The sequence below is a fragment of the Oryza sativa genome, chromosome 1, assembly GCF_034140825.1.
Source record: "Oryza sativa Japonica Group chromosome 1, ASM3414082v1".
Lineage (NCBI taxonomy): Eukaryota > Viridiplantae > Streptophyta > Magnoliopsida > Poales > Poaceae > Oryza > Oryza sativa.
Window position 1 is genome coordinate 42917115 of NC_089035.1, and position 22245 is coordinate 42939359.

Here is a 22245-nt window from a genome sequence, read left to right on the forward strand (position 1 = left end):
TTTGCATGGAATTCAGGATTTTTTTCCCCAATAACAATTAGACAAAAATCAATGACAAATCACGGGGTGCGGTTGCCAGGCCAAACGACGATTGTGAATTTGTGATTGATGAGGTTGATCCAACCGGTTTATTTCATTATTCTTACTATCTCCCTTTGGAGGATAAAAATACTGAGTCTGACTACGGTACAATTTTCATCTTGAATTTCCAATCAGAATTTAGTTTTAATCAAATTAGCCACGTAGTCTGCAGCCCAAAACGATCCAGCTTCCGTGCAGCAATAGCCGTGTGTATGGCCTTCAGTTTCGACAGACAAGGCAACCCCAGGAGCACGCTTTGAGATCTGTCAATTCTCGGAGCGACAAGTTAACATAAGCAAGATGGTCAGGATCGTAAGTACAATAATAAGAGCAGTTTTGGAATAGCAAATGATCTGTTCACCTCTTCCAAGTGTGCAAGCGGACCCCAGTGATCGTCCACATCAAACAGAAATGCAATCTGGTCCTGTTTTGCACTGATGAAATTCCAGTCCGGTTCTTCAGAGAGCTGGAATGCATTAAAATAGTTAAGAAAAGCTAGACAGGTAAAACGGAGAATGGCTCCATGTTAGTTGTAAAGTTGTCTACTCTACTGAGTATACTCTTGTGCTTTTAAATAGTAATGCCAACATTGTGGGGGAAAAAAAACCACCTTCGTGAACTCTGTCATTGCCATGAAGAGAACATTACGCATCGTATGGTACTGCACAATTTGCCATAAAGGAGTAATGTCTCAGACATTTTCAGATAGTAGAAACATATAAGACATCTCTCTTAGTGGGATGGTGAAGCTCAGAACTCACCCATAAGAGATGGCCGCATGTAGCTTCGACAGCCGTTACAGACCATGAAGGTCCAAGTAACCTTCTCATGATGCCCCTAGTTACTGAAGCTTGGAGTGATCCGATAAAAGAAACAAATGAGCTAACCCCTTTACTTAGGAGAGATGACCTGCCATGCCCAGTTGAGAAAACCCATGTAAGCAAAATGAAAGTCAACTGGGGACTAGATAATATAATCTTTGCCCTTGGGAACTCATGCCAAAAGTTAACCACCAAAAGTCCAAAACAACACTCAAAAGATGAACAACACTAATTGAATACCTATTGAAAGACTTTGTTTAGCAACTTATAATGTATGGTCTCATATGTTGCATTTGTCAATAAATAATGAAAATGCAGGCAAACTTTAAGTTTGGCCTTCCCATATGTCGCACCACTTGATTTTCTGACTATATTTAGCCTATCAGGATATGACTATATTGACAATTGTAAACAACTTCATCACTATCCAGAGCATTTCAGTACCTTGCAATATATCCAATAGCTGATTGCTTCATGGACTTCTTGTTGAGTGTTAAAAATGGATAGAGTCCTACACAAAGTTTCACCTGTCCAGGAGAAACGAACACAGAAAGTGAAGCAATAACACATTGCGGTAAAGAATTGTCCGACTTGGACAGGTATCCATACCTTCTTCTGAAGTCTTTTGAAGATTTCCAGGCATATGTAGGCACCAATTGAATGACCAACCTTCATTAGTAAGATGAAATAATCAAGGTGAATGGCTTCATACAGAAAAATAATTTGGACACGGTTTTCAAGTATTGAGCACACATACTTGGACAGATAACAATACTATCGTGATCTCAGAGCAATATTTTCTCATTACAGTGATGAATGGAGATATAATGATGTGATGTCAAAATACACAAAAGAACCAAGATGAATTGTGCATGTGAAAGCAAAATTCATAAAAAAAAAATCGATCCTAGACTAATGAACTTGGACTAGGCAATCAAGTAGTGGAATAACGATAAAATTTTGTACTACAGAAAACTTTTGGATTTCACAAATCTCGTCATATTCTGAAGATATTTGAACCAGAGGCTTGTCCTTTTCTAAAGGTCAATTAGAATCACAATATTTAAACTTTAAATCGTATGTAGATATGTATAATGGTATATACTAAAAGTACTTGAATATCCAGACAGCACCCAAATAAAAACATAACTTTAACCAAAGAAGGCTTGTGGTAGTGAAGGCAAGGCATACCAGAACTAATGATTGTTCCGAATGTTGAAATTCTTGCTCAATGAAATCGACCTGCATGCATGTAAATGGATTAAACCAGAAAGACGTGTCTTTCTCAGGGGTGATGAGGGGATTGGGGAGGGAGGGTTGGTTGGGGGGGGGGGGGTGTTATAGCAGCAACCACACAGATAAAAGAACATAAATCATTTCCAGAACAATTTGAGTAAGGGAAGAGAGAGTGGAATAAGGATGCTTTCAACATGATTGGAGGTCTAGGCCTTTGGGGGACTCTGAGGTGTTGTGTTCTTTCTTTTGTTCGGATGTATGGTTGACCAAAAGTTGGATATGCAAAACCACAGTTTTAGTCGGAAATATATAATATGGAATCATACCATACCATACCTTGTGATCAATTTGTTCATGCAACGAAAACAATCGTCCACGCTCTGCATCCTGTTATGAATTTTGTGAAAATCAGCTGCAACTTGAGGTAAACAGGTAAAGCAAAGCTATACATTACCTTTTTGCTATGTGAAATATGCCCAATCGCTGCATAGTGAAAATTTATCAGCAAGCAGCAAGCCACATAGATAGTCCATACAAAAAATGCATAGATTACACCACACTTACCTGTAATAGATGCTTGCCCACCGAGGTTCTCATAGAGCTCTTCAACAAAGTCCTTGTAGAATGCAACGATACCTGCCAAACAGCAACAGGATTCTCCAATGACCTCAATACTCTTTCATGAGCAATGCAACACATCAATTCTCACCGATCTTCAGTGTGCCACTAACCTGGATTTCCGGGAATAACCAGAACATGAACAGACGGCTCTTTGGCCCTTATCTCGAGAAAATCCGTCGCAAAGCTGCACAGAATTGCTTGCTTGTAACAATAGAAATCAACAACCCACGCTGTGAAATTTTACTCAACCTAAGCCAAACTGCTAGGAAGCCAGACGCAATGCAAGATACCTGGAGACCATACATGTCTTGGCCGTGGCTTGCTCCCTCTGGAAAGCTCTCAACCTCGCTTTCTCCATGTATACAGCTCCCGAGCTCGCGCCGCAGGCCGATCTAAACAACCTCAAGTGCTAACCGATGAAACACAGTGAGCTCGCTACTAACTAAGCTGCGATGCGATGCGAGAAATCAAAGGCGTTCGTCTCCGGCCTACCTACCTGCGCCCTGCAGAAATCAACGGCGCATCGGTAGTACGAGCCTGTAGATCACGCAGAGGAAGAGCGCGCATCATAGAGCCGGGCGGCTGAGACGGAATCAGCGCCTGATTTGCCATGGACGCGGACTGAAGCGAGATCGTGGGGATTCGAGTTGCTTACCCGTCCAGATGGAGCGGAAGCGGGAGGAGCAATTGGGGGGAATCGCCGCGTCGCGCTCGTCTCCGCCGCCGCGGTTGCCGGGAAGAAGAGGGCTCGCCGCCGCCGCCGCCGCTCTGATAGTGAAGCGACTCCGGTGGTCGGGAGCTCGGAGCGGACACCAGCCGTTGGATGGAAGAACCAACGGACAAGATGCAGGTAATTCGACATTATGCACAAAACCCCCTGAATATATTACTATTTCTTTTTACCTTGTACCCTTTTGTTGAAGGGGAGAAAATTGGGAAGTACTCCCTCCATCCCAATATAAGGGATTTTGATTTTTTTTCCTGTACTGTTTAACCACTCGTATTATTTAAAAAAAATTAGAATTATTATTTATTTTTTTTACTTTCTTTTAAAGTACTTTAAGCATAACTTTTTATTTTTTTATATTTACACAAATTTTTAAATAAGACAAGTAGCCAAACAGTACAAACAAAAAATTCAAGGAGTACTATAGTGTAACATTTACAATTTACTTCCTAGAATTGTCCCTCTTCACATTTTGCAGTCTCCTCTCCTCCTCCGCTCGAGCGAGTGAGTCCCGACCACGTCGCTGCCCTCGCCTCACCGCCGGCCAACCGCCGTGACGAGAGATCGAGCAGGGCGGGGCATGGACGAGCCTTCGCCGCGCGGAGGTGGGTGCGCCGGGGAGCCGCCCCGCATCCGGAGGTTGGAGGAGTCGGTGGTGAACCGCATCGCGGCGGGGGAGGTGATCCAGCGGCCGTCGTCGGCGGTGAAGGAGCTCATCGAGAACAGCCTCGACGCTGGCGCCTCCAGCGTCTCCGTTGCGGTGAAGGACGGTGGCCTCAAGCTCATCCAGGTCTCCGATGACGGCCATGGCATCAGGGTACACTTCCAAACCAATCCCCCCAATCTCTTAAACCCTCACCGCCCAACTCTCCATCTCCTAAACCCTAATCAATGTCGCTAATGGTAGGAATGGTTTTAGCTAATTTTGTTTATTTGACAGTTTGAGGATTTGGCAATATTGTGCGAAAGGCATACTACCTCAAAGTTATCTGCATACGAGGATCTGCAGACCATAAAATCGATGGGGTTCAGAGGGGAGGCTTTGGCTAGTATGACTTATGTTGGCCATGTTACCGTGACAACGATAACAGAAGGCCAATTGCACGGCTACAGGTCAGTCATTGAACAGATTCGGACTTTTGTGCGCGAAGCTAAAGTTGTTTTTAATTGAGTGATATCATATTTTGTACCAGGGTTTCTTACAGAGATGGTGTAATGGAGAATGAGCCTAAGCCTTGCGCTGCGGTGAAAGGAACTCAAGTCATGGTCAGTCGACTGAGTTTGCATGAAGTAAATTTTTGCTGTATTAGTTGGAAATGTATTGTTCTGTGTAACCAACAGAAGGTTCTCTGCAGGTTGAAAATCTATTTTACAACATGGTAGCCCGCAAGAAAACATTGCAGAACTCCAATGATGACTACCCCAAGATCGTAGACTTCATCAGTCGGTTTGCAGTCCATCACATCAACGTTACCTTCTCTTGCAGAAAGGTGAATATGGTGTCTTGTGTTATCTCATCGACTTGAAGAGGTTGACATTTTCCTCCCATTATGTCACAGCATGGAGCCAATAGAGCAGATGTTCATAGTGCAAGTACATCCTCAAGGTTAGATGCTATCAGGAGTGTCTATGGGGCTTCTGTCGTTCGTGATCTCATAGAAATAAAGGTTTCATATGAGGATGCTGCAGATTCAATCTTCAAGATGGATGGTTACATCTCAAATGCAAATTATGTGGCAAAGAAGATTACAATGATTCTTTTCATAAATGGTACAAAAGATAGTTTCCATTCACTGGAATATGTGAAACTCTAGATGCTAATGGTTTAATATGAACATAAGAACTCATGTGCACTACTTCCCATGTAGATAATGCTTGTGGTTAGGTTTGGCAAGTTGGTTGGCTTCTGTTCATTTAACTGAGTTATTATTGTCAAAAGTGGTTAATTTCTAGGGAATAAATCTATATACCCATTGATATGAAACTGCATAAATCCCCCAAAATCTATGGTTAACCATAGTTTACAGCTCTTCTTTACGGTCACATATGTTTCTGTGGTTTAGCAATTAATTGTCTTCATATTTATGTTTCAGATAGGCTTGTAGACTGTACTGCTTTGAAAAGAGCTATTGAATTTGTGTACTCTGCAACATTGCCTCAAGCATCCAAACCTTTCATATACATGTCCATACATCTTCCATCAGAACACGTGGATGTTAATATACACCCAACCAAGAAAGAGGTATATTGTGACCCACATCCTTGGAAGAATTTTTCGAGAGGACACTTCTAATTATTCTTTCAGATTTTGAGCACTGCAATTTTCCACTAAGAGAACACTAAATTGCCTTTTTGGTTATCCCTTTTGTCTTGCAGGTTAGCCTTTTGAATCAAGAGCGTATTATTGAAACAATAAGAAATGCTATTGAGGAAAAACTGATGAATTCTAATACAACCAGGATATTCCAAACTCAGGTACTTCAGGTTTATTTTACACTATATATCTGCATTTGTATTGCATACATCATTTATTTCCCTTCAATGCATCTGTACTACCCAAATCAGTATGATGAGGCTATTGTGGGTGATAAACTGTTAAGTTTTCTTGTGGGTTACTTTCGTTCTGTATGTTTGTTTAGTTTTCATTGTGTGACTGGTCATTATTTTCGGGGACAATGTATCTGTTGCAATCTTCCAAGCTGCATGACTGCGTTAACTTATAAACATTCCTAAATACTTGCAAGTACTATGCTGGAATAGTGAAATTCATGCTAATTTTCATCAAAATTTTCGCGTAAGAAAAGGATCTGTCACTAGATGGTCCTCTATGAAAAAGAAAAGCTTAGATTGAATAAAGCTTCCCTTGTGTTCGTGAAATGGTGTCTGGTGTGCCAGTGGTGTTTGTATGCATGCATACTGGATTTTATAATCTTTAATATATGTAACTCCAGTACAATATACTCTGAAATAAAAACATTACTTGCTTATTATCAACTTGTGGCATTAAGTTCCAATTATTGAATTGCAGATAAACTTTATCTTCATCATCAAAAATATTTACAAATGCATTTTTCATGATGATGCGAACTTTGTCCCCATCAATGCTGCTCCATGTACATTGCAGGCATTAAACTTATCAGGGATTGCTCAAGCTAACCCACAAAAGGATAAGGTTTCTGAGGCCAGTATGGGTTCTGGTATGTAAGATCTATTCAACATTTATTATATTGGGTAAAATACTTTTAGATCAATTCCTTTTTGAGCTACAGTGTTGTAATTTGTAAAAAATATGGCATGTGCTACTAGCACATTAGTTTACGGTGGATATTCAACTATCAAGTTATTAGTAGTCTGCCTCCTTACCCAGCCATCTCTTACTGCAGGAACAAAATCTCAAAAAATTCCTGTGAGCCAAATGGTCAGAACAGATCCACGCAATCCATCTGGAAGATTGCACACCTACTGGCACGGGCAATCTTCAAATCTTGAAAAGAAATTTGATCTTGTATCTGTAAGGTATGGGCTTTGTTAGCAAACTATTAACTGTTCACCGTTTTCATATTCTCTGTTCTGTTCAGTTATATTTGTGTTCCCTGAACCTGAAATTATTTACGTGCACTATGCATCCTCATGTGAGGAATTTGGTGTTTACATTACTCTGGTTTAGTTGGAAGTGCTGGAAATTTATTTATTTATTACATTGGTTGCTAAAATTCAGACAATCCATTTAAAGATGTGAGAAGGATTATCTTAATTCATTGATTTTCACTGGGTTTGTCCTGTTCTACTTGTACAATGTTCTCCAAGAAATGTTGTAAGATCAAGGAGAAACCAAAAAGATGCTGGTGATTTGTCAAGCCGTCATGAGCTCCTTGTGGAAATAGATTCTAGCTTCCATCCTGGTAAGCTCATCTTACTCCCCGGTGCCTGTTGCAGTGCCTGCCTCCATTGTTCTAGACTAATTATTTATTTTTTCTTCAGGCCTTTTGGACATTGTCAAGAACTGCACATATGTTGGACTTGCCGATGAAGCCTTTGCTTTGATACAACACAATACCCGCTTATACCTTGTAAATGTGGTAAATATTAGGTAAATTTAACAGTGCATTGATTTTCACCATTTCCATTTTGACTAGTGTTCTATGCCTTTTCTGTCATATAAATTTAGAATATCTGACATGACCAGAATCACAGTTTTATTCAGCGCACCATAATCAAACTGCTGTCTAATGCATATCATATACAACTGCCCTCTCGCAACTACCGACCTCTATTGCATCAATTTTGTCCCTGTGGTAAACCACTCTGGTATTTTTTTCTTATGTATATTCACTGTTATGCAGTAAAGAACTTATGTACCAGCAAGCTTTGTGCCGTTTTGGGAACTTCAATGCTATTCAGCTCAGTGAACCAGCTCCACTTCAGGAGTTGCTGGTGATGGCACTGAAAGACGATGAATTGATGAGTGATGAAAAGGATGATGAGAAACTGGAGATTGCAGAAGTAAGCTATTTTCTCAACTGCTTGAGGTTTTGTTAGTCTTGTGACGAATTTTGTTTTGTCCATCTGCACGCTGTTTTTACTTTGGACTTTTGGTGCAGTCAACATAATTTAATGATGTATTATTTATTTGTTTGCAGGTAAACACTGAGATACTAAAAGAAAATGCTGAGATGATTAATGAGTACTTTTCTATTCACATTGATCAAGATGGCAAATTGACAAGACTTCCTGTTGTACTGGACCAGTACACCCCTGATATGGACCGTCTTCCAGAATTTGTGTTGGCTTTAGGAAATGATGTAGGTTTCTTCTTTCACTAATTTAAATTTGGACATGGTTTCTAACTACGTATTGAATCCAGAAGTAACTCTTTTTTCTTAGGTTATACCATTCTTATTTCTCTCTTAATTTCAGTCTCCAGAGGTGTTTGTTCATGAAATATTTTGCTTGACTACACTAGTTCCTTCAATTCTGGCTATCTTTATTTATTGTTAATTGTAATTACTGTCATATAACAGGTTACTTGGGATGACGAGAAAGAGTGCTTCAGAACAGTAGCTTCTGCTGTAGGAAACTTCTATGCACTTCATCCCCCAATCCTTCCAAATCCATCTGGGAATGGCATTCATTTATACAAGAAAAATAGAGATTCAATGGCTGATGAACATGCTGAGAATGATCTAATATCAGGTGAGCTCTTTGCATACTTGATATTTGTATTTTAGAACCATTGAAGTGTGTACGGAACAGATATGCCAAACTGTAACCTTAGTAGACAAACTGCACACGGATTTTCCCCCAGTCAGATAGCATGGCATGGGATTTGACAACATATCTAACAAGATTCCATTGCATGTGATGCTACAGCTAGATATTCATGGTCAATTGTAGCATTGAGTTTATGTGTTTTTGATTCAAAGTTAACTGCTAGTGGTTCTAAATACCAACTGCACTACAGATGAAAATGACGTTGATCAAGAACTTCTTGCGGAAGCAGAAGCAGCATGGGCCCAACGTGAGTGGACCATTCAGCATGTCTTGTTTCCATCCATGCGACTTTTCCTCAAGCCCCCGAAGTCAATGGCAACAGATGGAACGTTTGTGCAGGTTCCTTCTGATCTTTAGTAAACATATGTGCTTCTATTTTTTGAATTAAAATAGATATGGCTTAACCACTGAAACTTTACTTTTAAAATTAAAAGCTCATTTTGGCATCCTAATTTTCTTATCATGCTTCTACAATTTTATGCTTACTGTTCCAAGCATTGGCATTATATTGTTCAAAAACCTAATGGTGTTGTGAATTATTTGATACTCCCTCCGTCCCAAAATATGCCTACCTTGGATGGAGGGAGTAGAAATTAAATTGGAAAATATTTAAATTTTAGCTGCACAAACAGAAAAATGATACTTTAGAAGCAGCAATGTCTTGAAGTCCAGGCCACATACTTGTAACGGTACTTTAAAAAGATCATCTAGTTTTCTGTAGGCAACTTAAAACATAAAAAGAAATGAAATGAATATATGTTCTAACAAGTAGAATTACGAATCACAATTACTGATGATAAGTTGATAACATCTGCTAATTTCTGACTTTGATTTTGAACTTATTATGCAGGTTGCTTCCTTGGAGAAACTCTACAAGATTTTTGAAAGGTGTTAGCTCATAAGTGAGAAAATGAAGGCAGAGTAAGATCATGATTCATGGAGTGTTTTTGAAAATGTGTATAATTTCACCGTATTATGTACTTTGATAGTGTCTGTAGAAACTGAAGAAAGAAAGATGGCTTTACTTCTGAATTGAAAGTTAACGATGCCAGCAATTGTATATTCTGATCAAACATTGGCGTCTACTACTCTACTAGCAAGTGATCTTCCTTAGCTCCAGGTCGACAAGAATCAAGAATGTGTGTGTTGTACCCAATTTATTTAGCCAAAATGAAAAGGTATATTTTCTAAGTTCAAAAATTCAAATCAGACTTACCGCGTTGTCATACTTTACAGAAGTGTAATGTATCGGCAATGCCTACAATTAATAGATCTGTTTATTTAATGGAGTAGACGTAGTTTAAGAACATGCGATTCTAAAACGTTGCTTATTTGTTTTTCAAAAGTGAGCACATTCAGTTAGGAATATGAGATTCTTTTTCCAAGATTTTCTGCTAAACTTTGGCTGTATTTAAACAAATTACATATTCCGCCTATAAGCTGCGAGATGAATTTATTAGGCCTAATTAATCCGTCATTAGCAAATGTTTACTATAGCACCACATTGTCAAATCATGGAGCAATTAAGCTTAAAAGATTCGTCTAACAATTTACACGCAATCTGTGTAATTAGTTATTTTTTCGTTTATATTTAATACTTCATGCATGTATCTAAATATTCAAAACGTGACAGGGTGAAAATTTTTGCCAAGGAATTAAACATGCCCTTTGTAAATTTTGCGCAAAATTCAACCTCGCCAACTTTTTCTAAGCAGGTCCCTACAAAAATCCAAGCGAAAAGCAAATACGCCCACGAACTTTCTTGAGTCGCTGCAGGTGGGCCCAGTAGAAGCTTGGGCCCGAGTTGATAAACAACGCATCAGCCATCTGGCTATCTCCCCTCCCTCAGACGACCCCCGACCAAAACCCTAGCCCCCAAACCCGCCCATCGGTCGCCTCCGCCGCCGGAGACGATGGCGAAGCCGCGCCGCGGCCGCTCCGCCTCGCGCTCCTCCTCGGGATCCTCCTCTCGCTCGCCGTCCCGCTCCGCCTCCTCGGGCTCCGGCTCCTCCCGGTCGCGCTCCCGCTCCCGCTCCTTCTCGTCGTCGTCGTCCCCTTCACGGAGCCGCTCCCCACCCGCTGCCAAGGCCAGGTGAGACCCCCCGCCTCTCCCCCGCGATGCCATCTGCTTACGTCTTTAGATTTGTATTCTTGGCGTGCTTTGTTCAGAGCTGCGAATGCACGCTGCCGCTCTCGGTCTGGGGGTGTTTTAGGTTTGGATTTTTGTTCTGCGCAATCGATGGTGCCGTCAAGTACGATAGTGTTTTTTTTTAGTTTTTAGCATTGTGTTAGATTTAGTAATTTCTGCATATCTTTTGTAAAAACAACAGGAGCTCAATAGTAGCTTTGGTAGTTAGTTATTCCTTAGACCTATTTAGGAAGTTGAAGATGGTATTGGACATTGTTTAGACCCAATTTTTCTAGGTACATATTGCAATATGTGTATGTACATAGAGGATTAGAGGTATTTATTCTGTTGCGTATGCGTCAAACAGTATAGGCGTAGTTTAACCATTTAAGATTGGCTTAGTCTTGATTTCCATCATGTCCAAACATCACGAAACCGTGTCTCCGAAGACTACGAGCAACCACTATGTAACTGAGGGAATATTTTATTACAATGAATGACAGTACAGTCTTGTACCCCCTGCAGTAGACTTGCTCTATAATACATAGGTTACATAGGAAACTTATCTTTCTGAAACTTATCTCCTTGTATGTGAATTCATTTCGCCTCATGTTTTTTGTTCTTGTTTCTGCTTTCATTTCCTTTCATTGTTGTTACTTTGATTCCATTAGAGTGTGCACTAAGATACTTGAGTACCCTTCATGCTTTCTGCTTTCATTAACCTGGATCATTGGTGGTTTTCAATTTAATTTGCTTGTCATCTTTGTTCTCCCTCACTTACATATGGGTGATATTATATGTGCAGCTCACCTGGGGCACGGAGAGGTCGATCTCCTTCATCCCCTGCTAAGAGAGGATCGCCATCAAAGAAAGGGCGTTCACCATCACCACCACCACCTAAAAAGGCTTCACCTCCTAGGTTCAGTTATACACTGCTTTAATGCTTATATGTTTATAGACATGCTGTTTGAAGTTTGAGCTTGCTAATGTTTTATCTGACTTGAAGTATTTATTCAGAAACAACTATAATAGTATGCATATAATATTAATTGTTGGGCATCAATATTTTTTCGTCGTAATATCTATCGTGTTTCGAGCTTTGAACTCCTTGGTTAACAAATTACAAATAGCTGTAGCTTCTGATACTTTTTGTTATTTGGCTTCTATGTTGCTATTTGCTCGTCATGTTTCAATTGTGATTTATGGTCCCTCTTTTTTATTTTGCTAAAAAAATTATGCCTTATTCTGAAACCAACAACGTTACAACATGCGCTGTTCTCTTGTCCTCTCCATCCTACAATATTGAATAGTGGTTATTTATTTTTTCAGGAAAGCATCTCCTGCTCCTGAATCAGTTGTTCTCCACATTGATCATTTGTCCAGGAATGTTAATGAAGCTCATTTGAAAGAGATATTCGGTGAGTTTGTCCTTAGATTTTCATGTGAATAATTCCTACTGGAAGTTTAGTGTCAATGTGATTTCTTGTTGGGAGCTGGATACTATTACTCTGCATTTGAGGGCAAATTTAATTTTATCTTTGCATTGAAAATATTTTCCTTTTCTGATAGTTAACTGAGATAAGCTAGCTCATGTCCTTACAAACTCTGTTAGAACTGTTGGCATTGTGCATTTTGTGTGTGTTTAAATATCTAATGTATGCTCTGTGGTTTATGTTTTTTACCTGAACCCTGTATTGAGAGAGTATCCAGTTGTAAGGTTGGTCAAGTGCTAATCACACTGGCCTTTTTGCTGGTAGATTCGTATTGGTGTTTTTCTTGCAATCTTACTATATATTGAGTCTACTCTTGATTCCATGTCCTGGTAAAACATGCAAATAGTTAATCTAAACTATAAATTTCAGTTATTACTCCTAGCCCCTAGGCACACCACACTTTCTCCTGGATGTTGTCCTCTCTGTGCTTATTGCTATGCACTGGTTGTGCTGGATGCCTTGTTAGCTTTGCATCAGATCCGCCTCATTTCGGTAGTTTGTGCTGCTTGGTTCATTGTGCATAGCATTATGCCCCTCCTGGACCAGCAAATCATCCTTGGGCTGCAGGTTGACAACCACAGTTGAACTCCTAGTAACCCCATGATAATTAGAGATCTATTTTCACTATAACCATTACAAGTACTGCTGCATGATGTCATGGTTGGCTGTTTGCAGAAACAAAGCATGATAGCATCGCTTCGTTTTTCAGTTATTCTGTATGAACACCACCAGAAATATTTGGCTGACTAGCCTTTGTCTTTCAGGAAACTTTGGTGAAGTGGTTAACGTGGAGCTATCCATGGATCGAATGGTAAGTTAATGGGTTGCATTTCATTCACATTATCAGAGGAACCTCCTGTTGGCATCAATACTCATCGTGTTCTTATTTAGGTCAACCTTCCTCGTGGGTATGGATATATTGAGTTCAAGAAGAGAACTGATGCTGAGAAAGCTCTTCTTTACATGGACGGCGTATGTTTTCTGCCCTGTGTTTTTGTTTGGTTTGTTTGATAAACAAGTGATCACTGACTTCAAAGCTGAAACATGTGCAGGGTCAAATTGATGGGAATGTTGTGAAGTTGAGATTCACACTTGCACCACGGCAAAGGGCTTCTTCACCAATGAAGGCGCCTCCCCCTCCCCCAAAAAGAGATGTTCCTCATAATGAGAAAGGCGCTCCTAGTGCTGAAAAGGATGTGCAGCAGCGCAGGGAACGTAAGCTTCTAAAGCACAGTGTGATTTTGTCAGATGGATGGTATTAGTAGCTTGGTATTCTGGTTCTTTCGTAGGCACTTCTATCTTCTGATTGTTGCTTTTGCTCAATCTAGATTTAAGTTTGCGGGTCCATGTTATTAGTTTCGATGATTTAATAACATACCACCTTGTCAACAGCATCCCCACGAAGGAAGCCAGCTTCACCTCCACGCAAAAGAACTCCTCCAAACCGAAGGATTGAATCTCCCAGGCGGCAACCTGATCCATCTCCTAGGCGTCGTCCTGATTCTCCACCTATTCGTCGTCGAGCAGATGCTTCGCCTGTCAGGCGTGGTGACACACCTCCTCGTCGGAGACCAGGATCTCCAGTGAGAAGGCGTTCTCCCTCTCCACCACCTAGAAGGCGTAGATCACCAATGCGGTGAGCAATGTCTCGATTTCTTTCATATATATCTTGGGTATTGTGACTGGAATTCCTGACACTATTCTCACAACAACAGTCCTTCACCTAGGAGGCTTCGTGGAAGCCCATCACCACGCAGACGCTCCCCTGGGCCCATTAGACGGCGGTGAGTCACTTTAATCTTGGCTATTGTGAATATGCTTTATGTAATCGGCCTGTCTCATCCAGTAATATAATACACTATATAAATTAAAACTTACATGTGCATGTTCCTTCACTTGTTTCACCCATATTATGTGTTGGATCTGTTATTTCTGTTTTGTCTGAAAAGTGTGTGCCCTTCTCATTTCCAACTGTAACCATTGTTATATTTTTTTCTTTTCTCCAGGTCACCACCACCACCCCCAAGGCGGCCAAGAAGCCCTCCTGGAAGAAGGCTACCACCTCCACGTCGTCATAGCCGTTCTCCCCCGCCTCGTCGTCCCCCTCATTCACGTTCCAGATCAATTTCTCCTCGAACGTAATAAAATTCACTCGCATACATGTGTGCATACTGCCTCTAAAATCTTCAATAGACGTCTCTTTGATACTGTATTCTAATTCTCTCCGGCAGCAGGCGAGGACCTCCATTGAGGCGTGGAAGGTCTGATTCATCGTATTCTCGATCACCCAGTCCTCCAAGAAAGGTAAATGCTGAACCTGCTGTGTTATTCGTAGACTTGTATAGAGAATGTCTGCTCCCTCTGTCTCAAACTATAAGGCGTATAAGTTTTTTACAGTCTTCAGCGTAGAGCTTTGACCATTAATTTTGTTTATAGTATATTATAAACTACTACAAAATTAAAATCACATAAAAGTACTATCAAATACGAATCTAATGATATCACATGCGTGACGCGAAGCATATATTTTGGTAGCTTAACTATTATTCAAAAGTTACAAAGATTGACTTTCATTCAAATAATGATAACCTTATTTGGGACGGAGGGAGTATCCTCTGATGTTTGCTTCTGCTCTTGGTTGTGCAATTATTTAATATATTCTGATCATAGAATGTGGTTATATGCTAATATGTTTTTTCCTTTGAATAGGGACCAAGAAGGGTATCAAGGAGCCGCACCCCCCCAAGGTAACATGTCACCTAATGTTTTGCATTTATTCTCATGCAATTTGCGTTGTCTAGATATTCTAGTGTAAAATACGCAAATGTTTTTCAGGCATCGTAGAGGAAGAAGCATCTCTAGCGACAGCCGGAGCAGCAGCTCACCTTCCCCGAGGCGCAGGTAGAACTCCTGACATTGCGTTCCTGGCAGGTAAAACTTCTTTTGTTTCTTGACTATCACTATCGTTTGCCTGTGCTTGTGTCTTTCTGAGAGCTCAAGCGGTTGGTTTGAGGGGATACAGAGAACTCTGCTTAAAAGCTTTCCAGTTAATCTAGATTACCAGTGGAGTCTAGTCTGTGATCTGTAGTTGTCTACTCAGACTCTTGTTGGCATTGGTTATGTAGCTCTTCAGTATTATCTGTTCTAACTTCGTGACTCTTGCATTCCGAACCTGAATATTCTGTGGTGACACTTGTTCTTAATACTGTTATCGTTCGAAGAAGTTCCGACTTATGTTTGATCCTTGCTGTTCGATGTTGTGTTTACTTCTCTTAAGGGTGGGCAATGGTGGGCGCTGTTTTGATGTGCAATTTAATGTTTGATCGCGTTTGCAAGAAGACTACCGCACACGCAAGCGGCTGTGTTCGGAAGGTGAGGTTGGGAACTCACCTCCCGCCCATGCAAAACTTAGTGGCACATTTTCTAATGATTAATTAAGTATTTACTATTTAAAAAAAATGGATTAATATGATTTTCTTAAAGCAACTTTCGGATAAAAATTTATGTAAAAAAACGTACCGTTTAGAAGTTTGAAAAGCGTGCGCGCAGAAAACAAGGAAGGTGAGTTGGGAACTGAATGGAAAAAAACACAGCTGCATGGTAGTGACGGCTTTGGTTTGGGTGCTGCATGTTTATTGGGATAATGTATGGTGGAAACCACATGCAGCGGAAACTTGAAAGCTATCGTCGGATCGAAAAATAGAGGTATGTGTAAAAAAATTTTCTCGTGATGACGTGAACGAATATTAGACGTTTATTTTTCGATCCAATGGTAGTTTCTATGTTATTGTATATGTAGTTTGCAGTATATATTTTCCTCGTTTATTTGTTGCAACGTGTGTAATTTTTCCGAGGGCTACTAAATCATTGAGTACTGTTTTTTGCGGGAGAAGATTCTACTGCCTAAAGTTTAGCTGTTCCTGCGCAATGGCATGAGCGCATACATTAACTGTAACACAATCAATCACATTATTATTAAGAAAAATAGATAGATGATGTACATGTATCCGTCGACAAAAATACAGCCGATATGCTAGCTAAGAGTACATGCATGGTAATAATCAAATAAATAGACACACTAGTCCAGTAAGTAGTGATAGGGTAGGTAGCTAATGGTGATGGCCATGCTTCTTAGCTTCCTTCTTCTTGTGATGCTCGTGGATGGCGAGGCCGACGCTGCCGGCGGCGATGGTGGCGGCGATCTCCTCCTTCACCCTGTGCGACCGCGCATTCTCCGGTTCCTTCTTCGCCTTGTGCTTCTCGTGCTGCACCCACACACGCATCATCAAATCACAAGTTAAGAAACTGACATTGGGATGCATGCATCAAAAGCACACCAACATGTACAATTCATGGATGCACTTAGGATCGATCTTTAGTTGAAAATGGTAAGTACCATGGCGTATGCTCCGGCGGCGACGGCGCCGAGCTTGGCAAGCTGCTCCATGTGCTTGTGGTGCTTCTCCTCCTTGCGGTGGTCGCCGCCGGCCGCCGCCGCGGCCTTGTCGTCGTTCTTGTGGTGGTGCCCCATTTCCACTATCTTTAGTTGTGATGGATTGTACGATCGAGCCAAGGTCAAGTTTATGATGCACTGATATGCTAACTGTGAACGACTACTGATATGCTAACTGTGTGTGATGGTTGGATGGAAGGAGAGGCCCTGCATGCTTGTCCTTATATATAGTGTTTGCTAATTAACGCGGGCAAGATCGAACACGGCCATGTCGGCCTGCAAATTACTCCTAACTTGAAACTTGAAATTTTCCATGCACGCAATCGATTGATTAAACGAGAATTAGCAACGCGCATTTCTGTTGACTCTCGCTCGCTTATCATCGTATAGACGCGAAACGCGATCAAGCAAATTTTGTGCGCACAACACGTAACACGTATGGCCGGGGTATACGAAGGCAGCAGGAAGCCGGCCCAGATATACGTTGTACGTACGTATACGTTACGTACGTGTGGCCGTGCTTTAATCTCCCAGGCCCAGCCATCGATCCATCATATCCATTCTAACGAAAGGGGACAATTTTGTTTCCCCCCTTGTATATATACATCAGTTTAATTAATAATATCAGTTTTTTTTTCTGTGGATGCTTAACCGCGTCGAGCCGCCGATTTCCTTTAATTTCCAGCAGTAGCTATTTCAACCAGGTAGTTATACCTGTCAATTTTTGTGATGGATGTTTCAGACGTACTTCAATCCACTTGAAGAGTCCAGGCAATAGAGATAAAAAAAAAAGAAGCTAATGCAATATTAGTACTAGTATGTTTTTTTATGCACCTTCCTCGTAAGCTTCGATCCTCTTGGATAATTCGCTCTGAAGCAACCAACTAATCCACCAATCCACACTGTCGATCGAATCGGCTGCCCTGCCCGCGTAAGCAAATGAAGATCATTTCAACGGATTAACGTACGGCCGAGTAGCTAATTCCTGCAATTAATAATTTACGCGCCATCCTGCTCCTATATATACTCATCTTAACCCCTGCCAAAATCTCATCTCATCTCATCGACCACACCTGCATCATCAATCTGCCTACATATCGATCGATTGATCTCCTGGTTAATTAGCTAACTAAATTTCCCCGTACGTACGTACACAAGATGTTCGGCCACCACAAGAACGAGGAGAAGATGGCAGCAGCCGGGGCGGCGCCCAAGGACGCCGGCGACTATCGCAAGGAGGAGAAGCACCACAAGCACATGGAGCAGATCGCCAAGCTCGGCGCCGCCGCCGCCGGAGCATACGCCATGGTACATATACGTACATTGTGTTCTTGATTCTACGTACTTAATTAGCTTCTAGCTAGCTAATGATCGATCTTAATTAATTAATTAGTAGTAGCACTGCTAATGATCTGACGCATCTGTATGCATGGTGTGCTGCAGCATGAGAAGAAGCAGGCGAAGAAGGACCCGGAGCACGCGCGGTCGCACAAGATGAAGGAAGGGATCGCCGCCGCCGTCGCCGTCGGCAGCGCCGGATTCGCCCTCCACGAGCACCACGAGAAGAAGGAAGCCAAGAAGCACCGCCGCCATGCCCACCACCACCACTAATCCATCCCATCCATTCGTGCATTGCTACCTTTAAGCATCTTGCATGTTGATGTCTCGTGTGTATATATTATTAGCCCATCGAGATATATACCTCTCCGTCGTCATCGTATGTGCTATATATGTGTATATACTTGTTATTTGTTCGTTAGTTTGTCATCGCTGAGTGCATAGCTCTCGTTCTTGTAGTATAGTTTGTATGTACAAAATAAATAAGAGAATACATATTATGTTCTCATTGTCAGGGTATTCAGATCCCGTATGGCACAGCTCTAGATCTCATACCCACACCAGATTTAGATTTTATAAGTTAAATTAAATTGGTTGAAAATTCTATATTTGTTCTAAAGTAATTAACAACAACATGATTCATTCAAATATTATCAATATATATAATCACATATCCAGATTCGTGGATTTGTAAAGCTAGGAATATCTGGCTTCCAAAAATCTTGAATCTAGAATTGTACCAAATATGATCTCAATATCTGGATTTTTCACATTTTGGTCCTTTTGAAAAACTTATTTCGCAAGTAGACCCCTAGAAAAACTTATCCTAAAAATGGTCCTTTTTGGGGCGCCAGAGTGGCTGGCGCCGTTGTTCAACAGGACGGCGCCAGCCTCTTTGGCGTCGTCCCCCTGCCGACGTGGCGGGGCGATGCTGAGGTGGCTAGGGGGAGTGCGCCAGAGTGGCTGGCGCCCCCCCCCCCCCCCCGAAATTTTTTATTTTTGTTTTATTTGTTTGATATTTTTTTCACGCTTATGGACACACAAGAACCAACCATAAAAAAATTGAACTCAAATGAACGTAATATGTGACATGTAGAATTTTTCCTCTCCTCTCCTCTCTCCGAACTAGTGCAGAGGAGAGAGATGTGCAACTTTTTTATTTTTATTTTATTTTTTTGATATTTTTTTCAGACTTAGTAACTCACAGGAACCAACCATGTAAAAAATAAACTCAAACAGACGAAATATGTGGCATATGGAATTTTCCAAAGCTCCACTGAAAAACTTCTCTCCTCGAAAACACAATCTTGCAAGCGGAATTTGGAGGTCGGGGGAGAATCGGATGTAACTTTTTCTGTAGATGTCCGTGCATATATTATTTGCCTGATTCCGAGTCCGTATGAGAAAGTTATGCTTATTTTAATAGATGACATATTTTGTCCATTTCGGTAGAGTTTTGGAAAATTCTACATGTCACATATTTTGTCCGTTTGAGTTTATTTTTTATACGGTTGGTTCCTATGTTCTCCTAAGTGTGAAAAAATATCAAAAAAATGAAATAAAAATAAAAAAATTGCATCTCTATGTACTGTTTAACTTATATATGTCATTTCATGTGGTTATATTTTGAATTAGATTAAGTAATTTCATATAGTGGTAGAGTGTATTATGTTTAACATGCTGATCAAAGGATTTTACTAAAAGAGTTATGGTCTAATTTTATTGAAGGTGCAAAGTAGACTAAGTGGTATGCTAGATATTTTCAGACTTAGCTAAGTGGTAGTTCGAGTTTAAATTTTTTTTGTGGTTGGTTGTATCGTGATCCTGAGTGTGAAAAAACATCCGAAAAAATAAAATAAAAATGACACCGTTGCAACTCCATACAGAGAAACAGGAATGGAGGCGGCGGCGCCAGCCATGCTGGCGCCCTCCTCCCTGTGGCGGCGCTAGCATGGCTGGCGCCCTCCTCCTGCCACGTCGGTTCGCGTGTGCCACGGTGGCAGGAGGACGACGCCAGAGAGGCTGGCGCCGTCCCATTGGATGACGGCGCCAGCCACTCTGGCGCCCCAAAAAGGACCATTTCTGGGATAAGTTTTTTCAGGGGTCTATTTGCGAAATAAGTTTTTTAAAAGGACCAAAATGTGAAAAATCCAGATCTCAATATACCCTAATTTTGTTGCACACGGTCGCCCATTAGCCATTACCATGAGCGAGAGTGTGACAATAAAGAATAAATAGTAGTAGTATCAACCTCACATCGATTCTGTGGTAAGATGTTTTCAAATTATCGACAAGAACATTCTTTTTTTTTGTCTCTATGCTTTTTTTGGGTCTATATTCCTTATTATCACATAGACGATATCAAACTTAGAATTTAATATATAAAAATGATATTGGGTAGATATATCGTGAAACATTTTCTTTGTTGTACAACAGTGATTTTTAATTATGGACAAAGAAAGTAAATATATGTATTAATTCCCAAAAAAAAGTCACAGGGGTATACATGTTATTTTCCTTATGCGGGAGTCTACATGCCATTGTCCTGATAGTTCGTGGGTTGGCCTAGGCCTTTGTGCTGGAGTCATGGTAGGCCACCTTAGTTCTTCCTCCTCGAACTTTATGCTTCCGGCTCGCCCCCTGCTTCACTTCCTTCCATATTCTTCACAGTGTCAGGCGGGCTCCTCCATCCTTCCTAGCATTCGCCACCGAGGCAAAGTTTGCCGTTTGCCTCAGAGGCAGACAACATAGAACACTTCACCAGAGGAGTAGCAGAAGCGATCAGTTTGTGCCACCAGTTGACAAATCTAATGGTTGAAAATAATGGGTTCACCAGTTAACATGTGTTGGCTTAGAAAACTCTAGAGAGTATTTAATGGAGATATTTTGTTTTCTTTAAGGTAGATCAGATGATTACAACTTGAAAAATAGTGTCCTCGCAAGTTGGCATGTGGCCTCTTAGGATCGCTCTCTTTTAAGATAATCTAATAGTTCGAAATAATTGCTTCACAAAAAAATGTTTAATTGACTTTTATATATATAGTAGACAATACACTACTCTCTCCATCCTATATATTAAAATATAAGATAGCGTGATTCAAATTTTATCCTCCAATATAAAGGGATCTATAGTACTATTTCTCCCACTCAACCACTCGTCATTTAATTTTTACCTAATCATACCCACAACCAGCTACCTTCTTACTCCCCAACATACTACTTATTAATTATTTAATGAGAGACATCATAGTTTTTCCTCTTATGTAAATAAATTTCCAAAATTCTCTTTTATTTTAGGACAAAAAGGTCAACGTTAGTTTAGTATAAAGACACTTCTTCTTGTTAATCTCTCCATGATATTGTTTAATTCTTGAATGTGTTGTTGTTTTCATATTTTCATGAGTGAAATTTCATGTATAAGACGGTTTAACTAATATAGTCTTAGTATTTAGTGAATTATTTTAGGACAAAAAGGTCGGTGTTAGTTTAGTATAAAGACACTTCTTCTTGTTAATCCCTCCATGATATTGTTTAATTCTTAAAAGTGTTGTTGTTTTTTAATATTTTCATGAGTGAAATTTCATGTATAAGACGGTTTAACTAATATAGTCTTAGTATTTAGTGAATTTAAAGTACATAAAGATATTCTACTGAAAGAGACACTGCATAGAGTGAGAGAGGCTGTCGTCACTATAAAAGCCAACGAGACCATGCAAGTTTTCCATCTCTCTCCTCCCTCCTCCCTCCGCTGTGTGTTTCTTTAATCTCGATCTCTCTCCTCCCTCCGCTCGATCTCTCTCCTTCCTCACACCTTGTGGCTGTTTTGGATATCTTTCCTTCGTCCTCTGTGTGTGGAGTTTGATTTGTTTTTATGGCGAGTGGCTCATCATCCAATTGGTATGGGTGGAGATTTGTAAGAGACTTACAAAACCTAAGGAAGATGATAATTAGATAGGCATTATATGGATTAATTAATATGTTTGTGTAAAAACGAAGTAGCTATCTAGCACATGTTTTGGTTATCATTAACTTACCTTATTATTTTGTTTCAAAGATTCGTCGTATCAATGTCGAAG

The 22245-nt window shown here is 40.5% G+C and overlaps 5 protein-coding genes across 12 annotated transcripts; 3 read left to right on the top strand and 2 right to left on the bottom strand.

Annotated features, from left to right (window-relative positions):
• Positions 1-72: 72 nt before the first annotated feature.
• LOC4325392 (uncharacterized) lies at positions 73-3622 on the bottom strand. Of its 7 annotated transcripts, none has more exons than XM_066306810.1 (14): positions 3415-3622; positions 3256-3296; positions 3050-3151; positions 2870-2943; positions 2703-2774; positions 2593-2621; positions 2475-2525; positions 2094-2144; positions 1512-1571; positions 1347-1429; positions 843-990; positions 692-742; positions 443-547; positions 73-344 (listed from the first exon to the last, which is right to left on the bottom strand). In XM_066306810.1, exons 1-14 carry the CDS (start codon positions 3619-3621, stop codon positions 213-215), a joined length of 1206 nt encoding a protein of 401 aa, XP_066162907.1. In that variant the 5' UTR covers position 3622; the 3' UTR covers positions 73-212. The 7 variants fall into 7 exon arrangements, with proteins under 7 accessions (XP_066162907.1, XP_015649975.1, XP_066162909.1 ...); XM_015794489.3 differs by having other exon boundaries at positions 3050-3168; positions 3415-3573; XM_066306812.1 differs by having other exon boundaries at positions 3050-3168; positions 3252-3296; positions 3415-3573.
• A 338-nt stretch (positions 3623-3960) lies between these two features.
• On the top strand, positions 3961-9957 carry LOC4325393 (DNA mismatch repair protein MLH1). Its single transcript, XM_015794381.3, has 16 exons — positions 3961-4303; positions 4427-4599; positions 4680-4752; positions 4842-4976; positions 5046-5256; positions 5580-5728; positions 5863-5961; positions 6611-6683; positions 6870-7002; positions 7294-7388; positions 7468-7576; positions 7830-7989; positions 8127-8288; positions 8508-8679; positions 8948-9096; positions 9608-9957. The coding sequence occupies exons 1-16, from the start codon at positions 4067-4069 to the stop codon at positions 9650-9652; spliced, it is 2175 nt and encodes a 724-aa protein (XP_015649867.1). The 5' UTR covers positions 3961-4066; the 3' UTR covers positions 9653-9957.
• A 637-nt stretch (positions 9958-10594) lies between these two features.
• Positions 10595-15617, top strand: LOC4325394 (serine/arginine-rich splicing factor SR45). Of its 2 annotated transcripts, none has more exons than XM_015794411.3 (12): positions 10595-10849; positions 11691-11804; positions 12215-12303; positions 13143-13189; positions 13270-13350; positions 13431-13593; positions 13771-14014; positions 14094-14162; positions 14385-14516; positions 14610-14682; positions 15088-15125; positions 15214-15617. In XM_015794411.3, the coding sequence occupies exons 1-12, from the start codon at positions 10671-10673 to the stop codon at positions 15281-15283; spliced, it is 1299 nt and encodes a 432-aa protein (XP_015649897.1). In that variant the 5' UTR covers positions 10595-10670; the 3' UTR covers positions 15284-15617. The 2 variants fall into 2 exon arrangements, with proteins under 2 accessions (XP_015649897.1, XP_015649903.1); XM_015794417.3 differs by having other exon boundaries at positions 14613-14682.
• Positions 15618-16330: 713 nt separating this feature from the next.
• LOC4325395 (abscisic stress-ripening protein 3) lies at positions 16331-17025 on the bottom strand. The gene is made up of 2 exons (XM_015794522.3): positions 16775-17025; positions 16331-16643 (listed from the first exon to the last, which is right to left on the bottom strand). Exons 1-2 carry the CDS (start codon positions 16907-16909, stop codon positions 16488-16490), a joined length of 291 nt encoding a protein of 96 aa, XP_015650008.1. The 5' UTR covers positions 16910-17025; the 3' UTR covers positions 16331-16487.
• Positions 17026-17883: 858 nt separating this feature from the next.
• On the top strand, positions 17884-18688 carry LOC9272186 (abscisic stress-ripening protein 2). Its single transcript, XM_015779843.3, has 2 exons — positions 17884-18139; positions 18275-18688. The coding sequence occupies exons 1-2, from the start codon at positions 17990-17992 to the stop codon at positions 18440-18442; spliced, it is 318 nt and encodes a 105-aa protein (XP_015635329.1). The 5' UTR covers positions 17884-17989; the 3' UTR covers positions 18443-18688.
• The last annotated feature ends 3557 nt before the right edge of the window (positions 18689-22245 follow it).

Excerpts from the sequence above, each read along its gene's own strand:
- LOC4325392 (XM_066306810.1), bottom strand. The coding sequence starts at position 3,621 with ATGTCGAATTACCTGCATCTTGTCCGTTGGTTCTTCCATCCAACGGCT. Across the intron at positions 2,944-3,049 it reads AAGACATGTATGGTCTCCAG|CTTTGCGACGGATTTTCTCG; the intron begins GTATCTTGCATT and ends AATTCTGTGCAG. Across the intron at positions 345-442 it reads CGCTTGCACACTTGGAAGAG|ATCTCAAAGCGTGCTCCTGG; the intron begins GTGAACAGATCA and ends GAGAATTGACAG.
- LOC4325393 (XM_015794381.3), top strand. The coding sequence starts at position 4,067 with ATGGACGAGCCTTCGCCGCGCGGAGGTGGGTGCGCCGGGGAGCCGCCC. Across the intron at positions 4,600-4,679 it reads GGCCAATTGCACGGCTACAG|GGTTTCTTACAGAGATGGTG; the intron begins GTCAGTCATTGA and ends ATTTTGTACCAG. Across the intron at positions 4,977-5,045 it reads TTACCTTCTCTTGCAGAAAG|CATGGAGCCAATAGAGCAGA; the intron begins GTGAATATGGTG and ends ATTATGTCACAG.
- LOC4325394 (XM_015794411.3), top strand. The coding sequence starts at position 10,671 with ATGGCGAAGCCGCGCCGCGGCCGCTCCGCCTCGCGCTCCTCCTCGGGA. Across the intron at positions 13,190-13,269 it reads AGCTATCCATGGATCGAATG|GTCAACCTTCCTCGTGGGTA; the intron begins GTAAGTTAATGG and ends GTTCTTATTTAG. Across the intron at positions 13,594-13,770 it reads TGTGCAGCAGCGCAGGGAAC|CATCCCCACGAAGGAAGCCA; the intron begins GTAAGCTTCTAA and ends CCTTGTCAACAG.
- LOC4325395 (XM_015794522.3), bottom strand. The coding sequence starts at position 16,909 with ATGGGGCACCACCACAAGAACGACGACAAGGCCGCGGCGGCGGCCGGC. Across the intron at positions 16,644-16,774 it reads CCGCCGGAGCATACGCCATG|CACGAGAAGCACAAGGCGAA; the intron begins GTACTTACCATT and ends GTGTGGGTGCAG.
- LOC9272186 (XM_015779843.3), top strand. The coding sequence starts at position 17,990 with ATGTTCGGCCACCACAAGAACGAGGAGAAGATGGCAGCAGCCGGGGCG. Across the intron at positions 18,140-18,274 it reads CCGCCGGAGCATACGCCATG|CATGAGAAGAAGCAGGCGAA; the intron begins GTACATATACGT and ends GGTGTGCTGCAG.